This window comes from Salvelinus alpinus, chromosome 16, assembly GCF_045679555.1.
Source record: "Salvelinus alpinus chromosome 16, SLU_Salpinus.1, whole genome shotgun sequence".
NCBI classification, from domain to species: Eukaryota; Metazoa; Chordata; class Actinopteri; order Salmoniformes; family Salmonidae; genus Salvelinus; species Salvelinus alpinus.
This window is the reverse complement of record NC_092101.1, coordinates 12,100,748-12,117,794: the sequence shown is the minus strand read 5'-3', so window position 1 is coordinate 12,117,794 and position 17,047 is coordinate 12,100,748. Positions and strand designations below refer to the sequence as shown.

The 17,047-nt window shown below is 42.5% G+C and overlaps 1 protein-coding gene across 6 annotated transcripts in view; it reads left to right on the top strand.

Annotated features, from left to right (window-relative positions):
• Positions 1-16,508, top strand: part of LOC139540820 (paralemmin-1-like) — a 73,506-nt gene extending 56,998 nt beyond the window's left edge. For 4 of the 6 annotated variants that reach the window (XM_071344802.1, XM_071344805.1, XM_071344804.1 and 1 more), the window contains 2 exons: positions 7,687-7,818; positions 11,171-16,508. In XM_071344802.1, coding sequence (XP_071200903.1) covers positions 7,687-7,818; positions 11,171-11,775 — 737 coding nt within the window. In that variant the 3' untranslated portion in view covers positions 11,776-16,508. The remainder of the gene's footprint in view (positions 1-7,686; positions 7,819-11,170) is intronic. The other 2 variants (XM_071344806.1, XM_071344807.1) reach the window with 1 other exon arrangement.
• The last annotated feature ends 539 nt before the right edge of the window (positions 16,509-17,047 follow it).

Sequence of the window (17,047 nt, the reverse complement as noted above, 5' to 3'; positions counted from 1 at the left end):
GTAATTGATTGATAGGCAATTGATACATTATTGACTGATTATAATGAATCATGTAAGTTGCATCTGTACAATTAGACATGCAATAGACTCTCCCGAGTTGCGCAGCAGTCTAAGGCGTCACTACAGACCCGGGTTCGATCCCAGGCTGTGTCACATGAGGCAGCGCATAATTTTCCGGGTTAGGGGAAAGTTTGGCCGGCTGGGATTTCCTTGTCCCATCGGCGCTCTACCGACCCCTTGTGGCGGGCTGGGAGCCTGCAAGCAGACTTCTGTCGCCAGCTGGATGGTGTTTCCGCCGACACATTGGTGCGGCTGGCTTCCGGGTTAAGCAAGCAGTGTGTGAAGAAGCAGTGCGGCTTGGCAGGGTCGTGTTTCGGAGGACGCATGGCTCTCGACCTTCGCTTCTCCCGAATCTGTAGGGGAGTTGCAGCGATGGGACAAGACTGTAACTACCAATTGGATATCACGAAAAAAGGGTTAAAGTAAAACATTTTTTTAATATGAACTCAGCAAAAAAAGAAACGTCCCTTTTTCAGGACCCTGTCTTTCAAAGATAATTCGTAAAAATCCAAATAACTTCACAGATCTTCATTTTAAAGGGTTTAAATACTGTTTCCCATGCTTGTTCAAAGAACCATAAACAATTAATGAACATGCACCTGTGGAACAGTCGTTAAGATACTAACAGCTTACAGGTAGGCAATTAAGGTCACAGTTATGAAAACGTAGGACACTAAAGGGTCCTTTCTACTGACTCTGAAAAACACCAAAAGAAAGATGCCCAGGGTCCCTGCTCATCTGGGTGAACGTGAAATTATAAATTGCAATGTCCGTACTGTGAGACGCCTAAGACAGCGCTACAGGGAGACAGGACGGACAGCTGATCATCCTCACAGTGGCAGACCACGTGTAACAACACCTGCACAGGATCGGTACATCCGAACATCACACCTGCAGGACAGGTACAGGATGGCAACAACAACTGCCCGAGTTACACCAGGAACGCACAATCCCTCCATCAGTGCTCAGACTGTCCGCAATAGGCTGAGAAAGGCTGGACTGAGGGCTTGTAGGCCTGTTGTAAGGCAGGTCCTCACCAGACATCACTGGCAACAACGTCGCCTATGGGCACAAACATAGGCGGAAATCCCAGGGGGGACGGGGGGGACACGACCCCCCCATCCTGGGAAAAATATGATTTGTCCCCCCCAATCTATCACTGTAAACATAACTATGTAATTTCAATAATATTAATAATACGCAATGAAAGCAGTTGTGCTGATTATAGACACTTAATAGCGCCTTTTTAAGTTTCAAAAGATTGCGACCACCCCGCCCTTTGCCTCACAATGGTTTGATCCACTGCCAGTTCTTTAGCTGGCAAGGTAATAGAGGGTTCGTATCTACTGTCCGAAAGGCACTCAATGTACGTAACTGACGTCCAGTCAATCGCGCCATAGTAATGTTTACATTTTTATGTTGGCAGGGTTCACACACTAGCTGAATTTGCAGAGCTAGCGCGCAAACTAAAGCAAACATTAACTATCAAGCTAGCTAGTACCTATTCCATTTATGTGGCGTCGTCAAAGATGGAATCTTTGCTATCGTCATTTTATTCCAAGATCATCATTCAGCTGTAGTGCTTCAAAGTCCCTGTGATAAGGTTAGCGATAAACTGAAGTCCAAACTGAACAGAACTACACTCTCTTATACCATTGTCTTAAATATATTTAATGGTCTCGTTGCAAAAGCTATGTTGTCGCTAGTGAACTTTTTTAAATTTATTTTATTTCACTTTTTTTTTTTTTTTTTTTTTTAGATTATAGCAAACACCACAGAAACGGAATTGGTGCTCGCTAGCTTAACAAATTCAGCTATTGTTGGAAGCCAGCCAATATGAAACAAACTAGAATTAGAAAAGGTTGTAGCATATGTTGTGTAAATGTGTGTGTGTGCAGCTAGACCGGCCAGCCAGCCAGGTAGAAAAATTGCAGTATTTTTCAGTACACCAAAACGCATAGTAAGAACTCTAGTAGCCTAATATCTCAAAGACGAGTTGATAAAATGTTCATAAGAAAGAAGTGAAATGCTAATGGAAATGTTTCACAATGATGTCGTTAGGCAGAGCAGGCAACAGATGGCACACAGACAGCAGAGTTGGGGACAGATATGCAGGGACAGATTGGCAGAGACAGGGAGTCTCAGGTAAGTTTGTTGAGTCTTTGTTTGGCAACATTATGAAAGGTTCTCAATTTTTTTGACTTGTAAAATAGGGACATAATTGGAAAATGCCATGGATACCCCCGCTCTCAACTTAAACTGATGACTAAACTAAGATTTGTTTACGGCAATGGTATTGCTGTTGTGATTAATTGTGTAGTTTTGGGTACCGGTAGTTAGGAGTACGGCAAACACCTTATTTCTTTTCTAGGAGACAGACTGAGTCAGTGAGGGTTGTGAAAGGGAAAGAGCCAAGGAGAGAGACTTCAGAGAACAATGTCACAGCCACGGCAGGACCAGGTGTCACCCTTGTTGCCAGCAGCACCAGTATAGGGGACAGTGGCACAGCATTGTCCAGTTACCTCAGTGATGGCACAAAACCATATCAGCCACACCCACAATTTTTGAACCGCAAACTCTTGCCAACAGAGTGTTGACGTTTCAAGAGGCCCAAAAGCACAGAATGAAATTCTGAACATCATGGCCAATACAATCATTCGAGGCATTGCAGCTGAGATTAGGTCTCTTCCGATTGTACAATTTTCATTAATTGTTGATGGTACTCAAGATGTCTCTGGTGCTGAACAGGAGAGTGTCTTTTTGCATTATGTTGACCATGACCTTGTCCCTCACGAGGAGTTTATTGGGCTATACAGGGTGTCGGAGACAACAGGCGAGGGCATTGCGAAAGTGGCAACTGAAGTGTTGTTGAGGCTCAATTTGCCCATGTCTGGCTTACGTGGGCAGAGTTACGATGGTGCCTCAAACATGGCAGGAAAATACACAGGTGCACAGGCAATTGTGAGAAGGCAGCAGCCATTAGCCCTCTATGTCCATTGTGGAGCACACTGTGTAAATCTGATTACACAGGCTTGCTGCTCAGCCTCCCCACTGATCCGGGATTCCCTTTCTTGGGTCCATCAGTTAGGTGTCCTCTATGGCCAGTCAGGAAGGTTTAAGAGCATGTTTGAATCAATTGCCACGTCCAAAGAAACACATCTGCCCACCCGGAAACCCCTATGTCCAACAAGGTGGACTGTGCGGAATACTGCTATTAGAGCTGTGCTAGGGCAGTATGAGCGGGTACTAAGCAGCCTAGAGGAGAGTAGTTTTTAGTACATGACAGTACACTTACAAATTATTTATTTCATGTTATTTTATTTAAAATTGCATACTTTGTGCGACATACTTGTCCATAGCTGCTGTTTGAAGAGTTGAGACACTGACTGAAGGATATTTTGTTTGATTTATTTGGGTTTTTCATTGAAGTAGTTATTTTGCTTTTAGAACTGTACTTATTTTAAGCTTTTTGTTCTTGTAAAGATATTGTAGTAGACTCAGGCCAGTGGCACATTTAATGACTATATAAATGTATCAGAAAAAGTAAAATTTAAAGGTCAATTCAATACGGAGACTAACTTTGTGATGGTTCTCAATGGAGACTCTTTTAGATGAGATCACACCATGTTCATTGTATTTATGAAAACTACACCCATACAGTGTACAGTACCATTGTTACCTACTGGCCTTTCTTGATATTGCTAGTTGTAAGTCCGAATACCTGCATACATACTGGACTGGTAAGGAGCACTGCTATAACTATTATTAGTAGTAGTATTATAATGATTTAAACATTTGAACAAGTTGGTTAAACCCTTCAGTTAACTACTGTACCTATCAATTATTCAGTTGTAGGAATTATGGTTCCTCAATATACATTTAACATATAACAACGTATGCTATGTGTTACAGCACTACTTTTGGTGTCCCCCTCAGGAATTGCTCTTGAGAAAATGTAATGTAATTGTCCCCTCCAAGGTTGATATCAGATTTTCGCCCCTGGGCACAAACCCACCGTCGCTGGACCAGACAGGACAAAAAGTGCTCTTCACTGACGAGTCGCGGTTTTGTCTCACCAGGGGTGATGGTCGGGTTCGCATTTATCGTCGAAGGAATGAGCGTTACACTGAGGCCCGTACTCTGGAGCGGGATCGATTTGGAGGTGGAGGGTCCGTCATGGTCTGGGGCGGTGTGTCACAGCATCATCGGACTGAGCTTGTTGTCATTGCAGGCAATCTCAACGCTGTGTTACAGGGAAGACATCCTCCTCCCTCATGTGGTACCCTTCCTGCAGGCTTCCTGACATGACCCTCCAGCATGACAATGCCACCAGCCATACTGCTCGTTCTGTGCGTGATTTCCTGCAAGACAGGAATGTCAATGTTCTGCCATGGCCAGCGAAGAGCCCGGATCTCAATCCCATTGAGCACATCTGGGACCCGTTGGATTGGCGGGTGAGGGCCATTCCCCCCAGAAATGTCCAGGAACATGCCGGTGCCTTGGTGGAAGAGTGGGGTAACATCTCACAGCAAGAACTGGCAAATCTGGTGCAGTCCATCAGGAGGAGATGCACTGCAGTACCTAATGCAGCTGGTGGTCACACCAGATACTGACTGTGACTTTTGATTTTGCCACCCCCCCCTCCCCCTTTGTTCAGGGAACCATTATTCAATTTCTGTTAGTCACATGTCTGTGGAACTCAGTTCATGTCTCAGTTGTTGAATCTTGTTATTTTCATACAAATATTTACACATGTTGAGTTTGCTGAAAATAAACGCAGTTGACAGTGAGAGGACGTTTCTTTTTTTGCTGAGTCTATATATAAAAAAGACATGCAATAGAGTCCAAGTTTGTCCAAAATGGAAGAAGTCTCAATAAGATTCTATTGGAGTCTTCTATCGCTATCTGTCTTTGCCGAAACCTGGCCAGCTCCTCTGTGTTTGTCTCTTTCTCTCTCTCTCTGTCATTCTCACCCCACTTCCTTGACTGCTTGTAGAGGTCAAGGAAGTGCTCAAAGTGCCCAACAGCCCTCGTCTGGACATGTCCGGAGGTGCCTCAGATATGACGAGAGCAGGTGAGTCTCGGGAACCCTGTAGCTCACAGACTGAGACACACTGTAGAGAGACAAATTCTACTCTTTGCCTCTTTTTTTTCTTATTTTTTCAATCATAAACTCTGTCTCCGCTTGCCTCTTTACATAGACGGCTAAGTACTATATTTGATGTTAGTTTATTTGATATAATTTACTTACTTTTATCATTTTTCAAATATATAACACTTTGTTATTCATTACTCAGTCATTAACAAATATTCAATAGGTATTAATAGGTATTACAGTATAAGAAAATCTAATATTAACCCCTAACCAAAATCGTAATTTTTGTTGTATCCTGTTCACCCACTCTGGCATCAGCTACTGGCATTAGCATCCTGGGTAACTGGATTAGACATATAATAAATGTAAAATCTATCAATATGTAACTCCTCAGTGGATGTCATTATGTAAACACAACCAATTTGATTGACCCGGCAGTAGCTCCTCAAGCGTGTTGTCAGCCATGTCACAATGTCTAATCTAACACATTATCGAATCTTCCTTTGAATGGAGCTTTCATTGAATGACAGCTAAAGGATACCTAAATAGTTGGTCATTTACCCCACTGTCATATACAACACCTCAGTGTAGCTCAGCGTATTGTAAACACAAGCAGTTAGAAACATCTTGGGACGACTTCATCTCCTCAGCAAGGGGTCTTTTCAGCAGTATCACGGGGTCTCCACCTTCCTCCTCCTCACACGTGGGCCTCTGTCCCTTTTAATCAAACATGTGCTTTCATCAGCCTCACAGCTCTGGAAGGAGAGCGAGGGACTCCACTGAAGGGCTATTCTCCACAGTGATTGAGATAGCGAGAGGGGAGAAGGAGATGGGGCGAGTGACTAATTAGTTTTACCTCTTGAGCTCCGGTCCTCATACATCTTATCTAGAGGACCCTTGCTGAGCAGAGCGAATACTTCATGTTTGGTTTCATCAAGACCAAAAATTCTCATTGCCAACGCTTTCCTGGATATGATCGTTTTTGGTAACATTTTTGGTGTAATATCACCATCGGATAGGAGCTAAGTAACTAGAAACTAAGAAAGTAACACAGTATGGTTACTATACCCTGTGCATAAACAAGTTATAGATGTACTATAGATATCTAGAAGCTAGATAAGTTGATAGGACTGTTATGGGGGATGAATAGAAGCTGACTTTTATGCGGGGTATACATCTACCAGTTCCATGCTGTGTAATAGGATGTAGTGCAGTTCCTGTTTTACTGGTGTGAGTGTACTTTGACGCACTATATGAATGTGTGGGAGGGAAGGTAAAACAATGTTGAGTCATGTGGGAGGAACTATTTTAATGACGGACCACTCGGGTATTTCATCATTGCTATGTACTATGCTTTCGTGACACCTTTAGGAGAACACAAAAGCAATGCAAATGCCATTGAACATGTCGCACTCTCTGAAGTGCTGTGGTATATTTCATGTCCTCTATTTGTCGTCACTAACATTGTGTCGTGTTTCTGTACTGTGTTTTTCCCCCTAACATTTGTCTTCTGTCCTAATCTTCACAGCTATCAACTGTCTGTCTCCGTGTGTTTGCCTGTATGGGAATGTGTTTGTACGAGTCGATGTGAGTCTGTCTGTCTGTCTGCGTATTGGTCTGTTCTTGTGGACTTTCACTCTTGTGGATATTCACTGTGGTTTGTGGCTAAAGGTGTTAAAACAAGAAGAGTGGTATGTTTGTATAGAGTTAGCCAGGATGATATACTGAGTATCCTGTTCTCACAGTACATCTGTTGTGTGGGGATACACTATATATAGTCTTCATCAGACGATGCGACGTTGCCAAGGCAACACAGCTCCGCTCAAAAGTACCATTCCTCTATCCGTCAACACGGCAGCGTTAGACTCGCATAGTGTAGGCCTGCCGATGACAAATGTTCGAGTTTACCTTAGTTATAGTGTATGTAGCCAAGTTATGGACCGTTCTCCAAAGACATGCTTCCTTAACAGCCACACAGTCATTTCACTTGCCCAGATATGCAGTCAAAGGAATGTCCTGAATCAAAGTTGACCGTCTTCTTCATAAGATTGAGTTGGCGTATAGTCGCTGTAACTAAGTGGTGTATTTGTTGGTGGAATATGGTTGTTTCGAGTGGTTGTCTGGTTTTGGCTGGTATTATTATACATGTGTATTGTGGAGAGACTACATGGTTATTTATAATTGTGAAATATGGTTGAGTGGAACTGGTATGTCTCTAGTCTTGTTGAGGGAGAGATAATATGGTGTGCGAAAGGGCGTTGTGGTGCGAAAGAGAGAAAGTGAGAGAATTCCTGTGTTCCATGGATGTGTGGTATGAGAGAGAGAGAGAGAGAGAGAGAGAGAGAGAGAGAGAGAGAGAGAGAGAGAGAGAGAGAGAGAGAGAGAGAGAGAGAGAGAGAGAGAGAGAGAGAGAGAGAGAGAGAGAGAGAGAGAGAGAGAGAGAGAGAGAGAGAGAGAGAGAGAGAGAGAGAGAGAGAGGACACCTCTGCAGGCCCCTAACATCTCCTCTTGTTGACACCCCATGCACCCAGCAATGTACTCAGTAGAAATCACCGTTGAGAGGGACAATGTCACGGGCGAGACTAAGGTGTTGTCCACCAACACCCTACTGCCCATTAACCTCTCTGGGCAAGGGGTCAAGGTGTATGAGGATTACCAGAAAGGTGATTTCCCGACATGATTTCAACAGCAAAACGAAACACTTAGCTAAAACATGCGTTATGAGAAGTGTTAAATTATGATGAGAGCTAAGATATGTGTTATGGTTTTATTAACATGAATACATGTACAGTGCCTTCAGAAACTATTCACACCCATTGACTTTTCCCACATTTTGTTGTGTTACAGCCTGAATTTAAAATGGATTAAATTGTCACTGGCCTACAAACAATACCCCAGAATGTCATGTTTTTTAAAAATCTTTACAAAAATAATCAAATTGGAAAGCTGAAATGTCTTGAGTCAATAAGTATTCAACCCTTTTGTTATGACACACCTAAATATGTTCAAGAGTAAAAATGTGCTTAACAAATCACATAATAAGTTGCATGGACTCTGTGTGCAATAATAGTGTTTAACATGATTTCTGAATGACAACCTCATCTCTGTACCCCACACATACAATTATCTGGTCCGTCAGTAGAGCAGTGAAGTTTGAGAATGGTGAATATTAATTTCACTTTAGATGGTGTATCAATACACCCAGTCAATACAAGATACAGGCGTCCTTCCTAACTCAGTTGCCAGAGAGGAAGGAAACCTCTCAGGGATTTCACCATGAGGCCAATAGTGACTTTAAAACACAATACAGAGTTTAATTGCTGTGATAGGAGAAATATGACAAAATTGTAGTTACTCCACAATACTAACCTAACTGACAGAGTGAAAAGAAGGAAGTTTGTACAGAATACATGCATCATGTTTGCAACAAGGCACTAAAAAAGTATTACTGCAACAAATGTGGCAAAGGATCGGACCCTTTTTTTAACCTAAAATGACATACCCAAATCTAACTGCCTGTAGCTCAGGACCTGAAGCAAGAATATTCATATTCTTGATACCATTTGAAAGGAAACACTTTGAAGTTTGTGGAAATGTGAAATTAATATATGATAATATAACACATTCTAGTAAAATATAATGTGTTTTTTCTTTGAAATGCAAGAGAATAGCCATACATTGAGATAGGATTCTAGGTGTAATTTAGATGTTGTCCACAAGATGGCAGCAGTGTGTGTGGACAGTTTAATACTGATCCAGTGAAGCATTACATCACTACACAATATTTTGTTTGCCAGGAGTTTGCCCAAATGTGCCGAATTGGTCAATTGATACATTTTCAAGTACATTTGATTTTTTAAATTAACCTTTATTTAACTAGGCAAGTCAGTTAAGAACAAATTATTATTTACAATGACTCCCAGGAATGTTATACATGATGGATCATTAGCTTCCCTACAGAAAATACACTAACCTTCACACATCTAGATGGCCAGGGGGGTGGGTGTGGAGCCAAAGACAGCAGAGCGGTCAAACTGTAGAACCCAGTTCCTACATTTGAATATAAAAATGTATTTTATCAAACAAAACTATGCTACATTTTATCTCTGGGATCCCTCAGTATGACAAATCAGAGCAACATTACTTAATGTAAGAACATTATTTACCTTCAGAGGTGAATGTATCAAACCAGTTGCCGTGATAAAAGTGTTTTGTTGTTGTGCACTATCCTCAAACAATAGCATGGTATTTTTTTGCTGTAATAGCTACTGTAAATTGGACACTGCAGTTAGATGAACAAGAATTTAAGCTTTCTGCCCGTATAAGACATGTCTATGTTGTTTACAACGTCATTCTAATCACATTATCGCATATTGAGCAACAACTGTCCCGGTTTAGGGACACCGATCCCGTAGAGGTTTTAACTCTTTGTCCGGAATACAAAATGTTATGTTTGGGTCAAATCCAATACAACACATTACTGAGTACCACTCTCCATATTTTCAAGCATAATGGTGGCTGCATCATGTTATAGGCATGCTTGTAATCGTTAAGGACTGGGGAGTTTTTCAGGATAAAAAGAAATGGAATGGAGCTAAGTACAGGCAAAATCCTAGAGATAAACCTGGTTCAGTCTGCATTCCAACAGACACGGGAGATGAATTATATTTGAAAATCTATGGCAAAACCTGAAAATGGTTGTCTAGCAATGATCAATAACCAATTTGACAGAGCTTGAAGAATTTTAAAAATAATAATGGGTAAATGTTGCACAACCCAGGTTTGGAAAGCTCTTAGTGACTTACCCAGAAATACTCACAGCTGTAATTGCAGCCAAAGGTGCTTCTACAAAGTATTGGTGTTAATACTTATGTAAATTAGATATTTCTGTATTTCATTTTTTAAAATAAATTTGCAAACATTTCTAAAAACATGTTTTCACTTAGTCATTATGGGGTATTGTGTGTAAATGGGTGAGAGAGGAACTGTAATCCATTTTGAATTCAGGCTGTAACACAACAAAGTGTGGAATAAGTTAAGGGGCATGAATACTTTCGGAAGGCACTGTATAATAGTAATATCAGAAGGGAAAAAAGTATGTTGTAATATATGATCTGAGATAAGTCTACCTAAAATGATAGTTATTACAGCCATTGCTTGTCTGATCATAGCCATTGAAAGACAAACATAGTGTGGCTCAGTAAACTTGATAATGCATTTTCACTGGCATATATAAGATTATACTCTGTCTCATATAATGATTGCCTTGAATCCACTTATTGACGCTAGATATTATTACCTTGATATTACCACTTCTCGTGAAGTAAAATGAATAGTTAAGTATAGCATGACACAGTGTTGCAGGGTAACCAAAAAATCCAACCCTATTTATAGACCTGGTTTTAAACCAATAATTCTACTTCAATAGTTCAATTTGTGAACGTGAACTTGGGCTATTATGTATTGGCGCAAAACACAGTCAGTACATTCAGAATTCATTTGAAATTGTCCTTTTGGTCTCCCTGTAGCACCTGTTTTGCTCCCTGACACAGACAACAAGCACTGGGCTCGTGATGCAGCAGCTGTGGCATTGGCTTTGTTTCCCCCTGCTCTCTTTCAGCTGCTCTCCTCTCCTTGCACTCCTTGTCTGCTTTTCTCGCTCCCCTGCTTCCTTCCCTGTGACTTGACTGTGACTGCCATCACTGGTCAGCTTCAGAGCACGTCATTGTTCTATGAGTGGAGGTTTGTGGGAAAAAGGTATCGCGTTAAATAGCCTCCCTCTCCTTGTTTCTCGAGGATCTAAAACAATTGTATAGGAGCCAGGTGGAAGCCATAGGTCCATGACATTGCTTTGGTCAGTCCAGTTGTATCAGATCATTCATGATTGCTTCAAGGAAGGATGCATTTTTTAAGAATTTGAACAGGGCCTAGTTCTTCATGCTCATGCTCTGGTTCTCTTCTGTCAATGACACATCTGTCTCTCTCGCTCTCTCTCTGTCTCTTTCTCTCTCGTAGTGGTACACGAGGTGAACGGGGAGAACGGGGTCCACCAGCTCAGCGCCAATGAGGTGGACGAGCTCATCCACAAAGCCGACGAGTCCATGATGAGCGACGCCACCACCGCTGGCGCCACCTCCACTGCCCCTGTCGTCCCCACCGATGCTGAGTTAGCCGCGGAGCAGCAGATGACACCACAGAAGGAGATCACTGGCATGGAGGCCAAGGCGGGCGGCGCCAGTCCCCAGCCAGGTGGAGGCGAGGTGGAGGCCAGTGCTGAGAACCCCGTCACCATGGTGTTCATGGGCTACCAAAGCGTGGAGGATGAGGCGGAAACCAACAAGGTGCTGGGCCTGGAGGGCACCGTCAAGGCCCAGCTGGTGGTCATCGAGGACGGCGAGGGCAAGAATGTGACGGTGGGGCCCAACCCCGCCACTGTTACCGTCACCGAGGGAGGCACCAAGGAAGAGCAGTCGCCCCCGCCCAACGGCAACGCCGCCGACCCCGTTAAGACCCCCCAGGAGAAGGCCCCCGTGGGGGAGAAGGGGGGCGAGCCAGAGGGGGGCGCCACTGAGCTCAACAATAAGGAAAAGCAGCCCTGCAAGTGCTGCACCATCATGTGAGCCACCGTTGTGTGGCCGCACTCCCCCCGGGACTTGACTTTTCAAGGAGAAATGACAAAACAACAACAACCATAACGTGAAGAAAACCAACAAAAACTCAACCCTTTCCCGTTAGCCCCCCTCCCGACAAAAAAAGGCATAAATGTTCTGTATCTTTTGATAGCCGGCTGTTGTTTCCCAACTTCATTTTCATCTCTGTTTTATATATTTCATTTCATTTTTCTCCTTTCATTCTTTTAACTTTTGTATTATTTTGGGTTTTGACTAAAACGGATGGTGCCAAAGGTGAGCCATCCCTGCGTTTTCACACTTTGAGGTTTCTGAGGGAGAGAGGAGATAGAAAAGGAAAGATAGAGGGAGAGAAAGACAGAGGAACTGGTTCGTTCACACGTTCACACACCCACAAGCTTTTTTTTATGACATCTCTAATACACCGTCATGAGTTTTGTAATCTTAACTTTCTGTATGAAGGACAGATATATCTCTCTATATATCTATATATATATAAATTCTTTATTTTAAAGATATATTTATTTGACTTTTTTATTTTTTGAAAAAGCCCTGACAGAAGAAGCATGTTATACATTGTGCTTTCTGTCCTCTGCTAGTGCATTTTAGATAAAAACATGGGGAAATATTTATGACTGATAAAGCTGTTAGAGAATTCTCTTGGATTTTGTTTTCCAAAAAGAAAAGTGACTTTGGAATTACTGAGACAGACACAAACCACACTGCTATTTGGAAGTGACATGCAATGAGACGTGATATTGATGACATCATTGTACTGTGTGTATGGATATCCGTGCGTGTGTGTATGAGCATGCATGGATGTGTGTTTGAATGTGTGTGTTGGATTACAATGGCCTCATTGGTCCTTATATCATCCTACACTACACTACCCACAATCCCCATCACCTCTTTTCTTTCTGGAAGAAAAAACAATACTAGCTTATTTTTTTGTCATTTTCCTGCGCCCAAATCAACTACACTAGTTCGACAACACTAGTAATGAATTGAATAACATGCGTGAAGGTCTTTCATACCGAAGCTTGAGACTGATGAAATGAATGCCCCTGTGTAAGCCTTGACGTTTGTGTGGTTCACCCACACTTAACTACATTACCCAGAATACAACTACCCCTTTAAAATAAATCATGTTGCTTACTGCTGCCTTTGGTGATAACAGTATTAACTATTTTTCATTTAACTCAATGACATAATCCAAGCTCTGGCTCCTGATGTGATGACCTACCAACAACTGTGTTTTGATATGATGGTCGGCCTGGACAGGCCCTTCCAACGTCCCAAAGATTTTCAGCTGAATATCAACTACTGTGGAATTGGTGCATAGAGCATAGTCTGTTGTTTTCAACCTTGGCACAGCATTGCATATACTAAACTGTGTTGCAAATACTGTAAGAAGTTGCTCCATTCAGACTTTTAGGATGAGTGCCATTTGGAGGGGGTTGGGGGTCATATTGTATGTCGCCCTCAGAGTTGGTGTGGGAAGAGCTTCACTTTAAGAGTATTTGGTTTCCTGTTATAACTCTACTGTTAGGCCCTGGTTTTGTTGTCATTTACGGGAAACAAAACCAAACAAAAGTTGAAGTAGGCCTACTTTTCATTCAGTGTATCTATCTATCAACATTCTAGACCTGAGGCAAAAAGCATGGAATTTCAACATTTTTACAGTCCGAGAAGTTGACAGAATCCTTTTCCACAGGGAGTGGCAAATTTCGCTCCAAATTCAATGTTGCAATAATTGTTTTATTTTCCTCACAGATCATTTTTTTTGCGGTGTAGCTAAAATTGAACAGCTGTATTTTACTTTTGTGTGCGTTTTTGCTGCGTTATGAGTGCCTGTAGCTATAGAATATCATACTTCTTACTTATTTTTGCCATCTTGGAGCCAAATTTCCAGCTGAGCTGAGGGTCATGTTATCATTGTCCAGTGTATTTTTCCAGTGGTGAGTTGAATTGGTCAAGCTAGGAGCCAGATCTTTTCAACCGACGCACTGACACGCTCATATGTAAACGTGGTCCATGTACTATTCGCATGCGGAATAAAACAAACATTTCGTTTTCAAAGATGGCTAAATAGTGGATGGTCTGCGTTATCTTGAAGTGAGTCAAAGATGTGAGCACTCTCCAGCAAGAGGTTGACCGACCTTAATGTTTGCCTAATCCTCGTTTAATATTGTTCCATGTGCATTTGTACCTATCCATTGATATTTATTTATAGGTTATTTTAACGGTGTAGGTCATTGGGCTCCCGAGTGGCGCAGCGGTTAAAGGCACTGCATATCTGTGCAAGAGGGCATCACTACAGTCCCTGGTTCAAATCCAGGCTGTATCACATCCTGGCCGTGATTGGGAGTCCCATAGGGTGGTGCACAATGTCCCCGGGGTAGGCCGTCATTGTAAATGAGAATTTGTTCTTAACTGACTTGCCTAGTTAAAGAAAGGATAAATAAAAGTCTTTGTGAGGGTTCAAAACAGGATGGACAAAATAAATCTGATAACAAGGTCTGATAAGCCTTGTCAGAATAATGCTGGTGAATCCAGTGCATTGTAGAAAAAACCCAAATGGAATATCTATTCATTTCATAATGTAAAATATATCATGAAATAATGTATTTTGCCAATCCCCTTCAATCCCACCCCCTCCTGCATGTTCAAATGGGCAGGGCAATCATTGATATGCCGACACGTTCTCCAATATGCTGCTCAGCATCCAGCAAGGAGGAAGGAGCAGAAAACGCTGACTCAGTGTACAGTTAGGCCACGTGACATGGCCTGACTCTGTAGACTGCTCTTTGTCTCTGTGAGTGGGCGCTGGTCATGACGAGGGTACAGAAATGTGCGTTACTCTATAGGACTGTCAGTATGGGGTGTTGGTCTGGAAGGTGTCCCGACAAACGCTGCCTTCGATCCGCTCAGGCATCGCTGAAGACCAGTCCTCGTCAAGTCATATTCCCACACTGCTGGATCCAAACCTATGCAAGAACTCCCATGCTAACGAATCACAATCTAGGTATAGCATATAGGACTAGCTACTGCAGCAGATAAGAGGCTTTTAGTTAATCAGTATATTACACAAAACAATTATCTAAAGGGCCAAGCATTGAACCATGGCCCATCCTTTCCTTTGTATGTGTTTATATGATTATGCCTTTTTATTTCTGAAATACTTTCTAGCTAACAGCTCACTACATATACAGTACATGTGGCTCAGTGGCTGTTGGTTGGCATAGGTTAGGTTGGTTCATTTCAATATTAAAGGTGGGGGAAATCACTGCCAACTTGGTTGAACATGACATGTTGGAATGGCTAAATGTGGGTGGTGTGTTTCTGTGGTGCTAAATCATTGATACTGTCATATCTGACTGCTGAAGTTGAGATATTATGTTAGATATTATTTTCTGCAACTTGTGCTTTAAGAAAATCACAGATATTTCTATTTGCAGTAGGAAACAGTAGCAAAGAGGCATTTGCTAGACACCTCAACAAGGAAGTGATTCATTGGTTACATTCCAAGAATATTTGAAGCAGAAACTGTGTTGTTTTAAATGTTTTTCTTTTCGGAAAACATTTGCAACATTCATCTCAAAATGGAAAAACATGAACCGTACAAATGCACTTAGGTTGATCGAACTGAAACCCATGGCGTCCCTGGTCTAACTATTCGCCCATACTATTAGAGTCAGAGAGAACATTGGTGACCTTAACGAAATCAAATTTGTCCATCCACTTTACAATGAAATATGGTGACACTAATATGACGATAGAGGAAATAATTACTTTCGGAAACAAGATGACACTGTTAAACGTATTTGCTCTATTGGCGCTGCACATTTTGCTTCATCAACTTTGACCTTCAAGGTAAACAAATGTCAATGTCGTTCTTATGAAGGGTAATGAATGCCAATGCCATTCTTATCAGCGGTAACGCATGGACACCTCCACTCGAAGTGCCCTCACTGAGCAGTAGCGGGAGTCAAATGCAGGGTCAAATATTTTTCTATCCCTAATGTCTAATGTTAGGATAGGGGTATAGGGTAATCCGATCCTAGATCTGTGGTGAAGGGTAACTTTTACCTCGAGCGCCTGTTGAATACCCTTCCTTCTTTGGCCCCTCCCTCTTGGTGAGCTTGGTGCAGCGGCAGTGAGGCTTGTCGCCCCTGGCAACCCCAGCTCCTCCCACTCTGCACTGCCTGCACCGTGGTGCATTGCTTGCTGTTTGGGGTTTCAGGCTGGGTTTCTGTATAGCACTTTGTGACATCGGCTGATGTAAAAAGGGCTTTATAAATACATTTGATTGATTGATGACTCTGCAGCAGCACCCCCTGTTGGTTCTTATCAATATTTACATTCCAGTTCTGACTTTCTCTCTCTCTACACACCCCCAATGCCTTGTAGTCTGGCCCCCGGCCAGGCATATTTTTGGTAAATGCATATATAAATATCTACATATAAATGTCTTTGTGCAAAACAAAATGTCTGTCGCTCTCTCATCCTCTAGTGTAGACTCATAGATCCCTGTCCCTTCCCCAGTGACTCTGCGCTCATGGCAGTCAGTCAGTGGAGGGCCCAGGTAATAGAGTGAGTGCCCACAAACTGCTGCTTTCGTATTGCTTTGTTAGTTGTGAAGGTCTGCTTTCTTACAAATTGGAAAGTGCTGTAGAGGAAAGTGTTTGAAAAGACAAATAAAAATGTGATGTGCTTCAAAGGTCTCTCCCGGTCTCTGTTTTGTTTTTGTGTTCCCTCCCTCCATCTTGAAAATTGTTTTCATTCAGTCAGTACAAATTCGTGAAAGTGTGTGCGGGTGTACGTGAGTGTGTGTGTGTGTCTTTAGCCTTGGTTCTTAGACTAAGTTGAAATCCCCCTTGAGGTTTGCATCGATCTCAAAGGCCGGCATTGTGAAATCCTCACAGTCCTTTCCTATGAACAAAGGTCCTGCCCACTTATGCACCACAATGCAATGTTTTTACACTGCTAATCTAAGACCTGCTGCACCATTGTCACGGCCATTGTCATCGACACAGTCACCTGGCTACACAGTCACTGTTGGTAGAGGCGGGACTGTGTGCGCGTGTGCACAGATGGCTCCTCTTTTGTCCGGCACTTTGTGATGGTCAGCAGCATTCCATTGCAATTCCCCTGCCCTCAGCAACAGACATGGGAGCAGTCACGCTACCCAACGCTTTGTGTTCTGGACACCCCCTTACCCTCTCACTCCCTTTTCACCCTCTCCCCCACCACAACCGGTCAA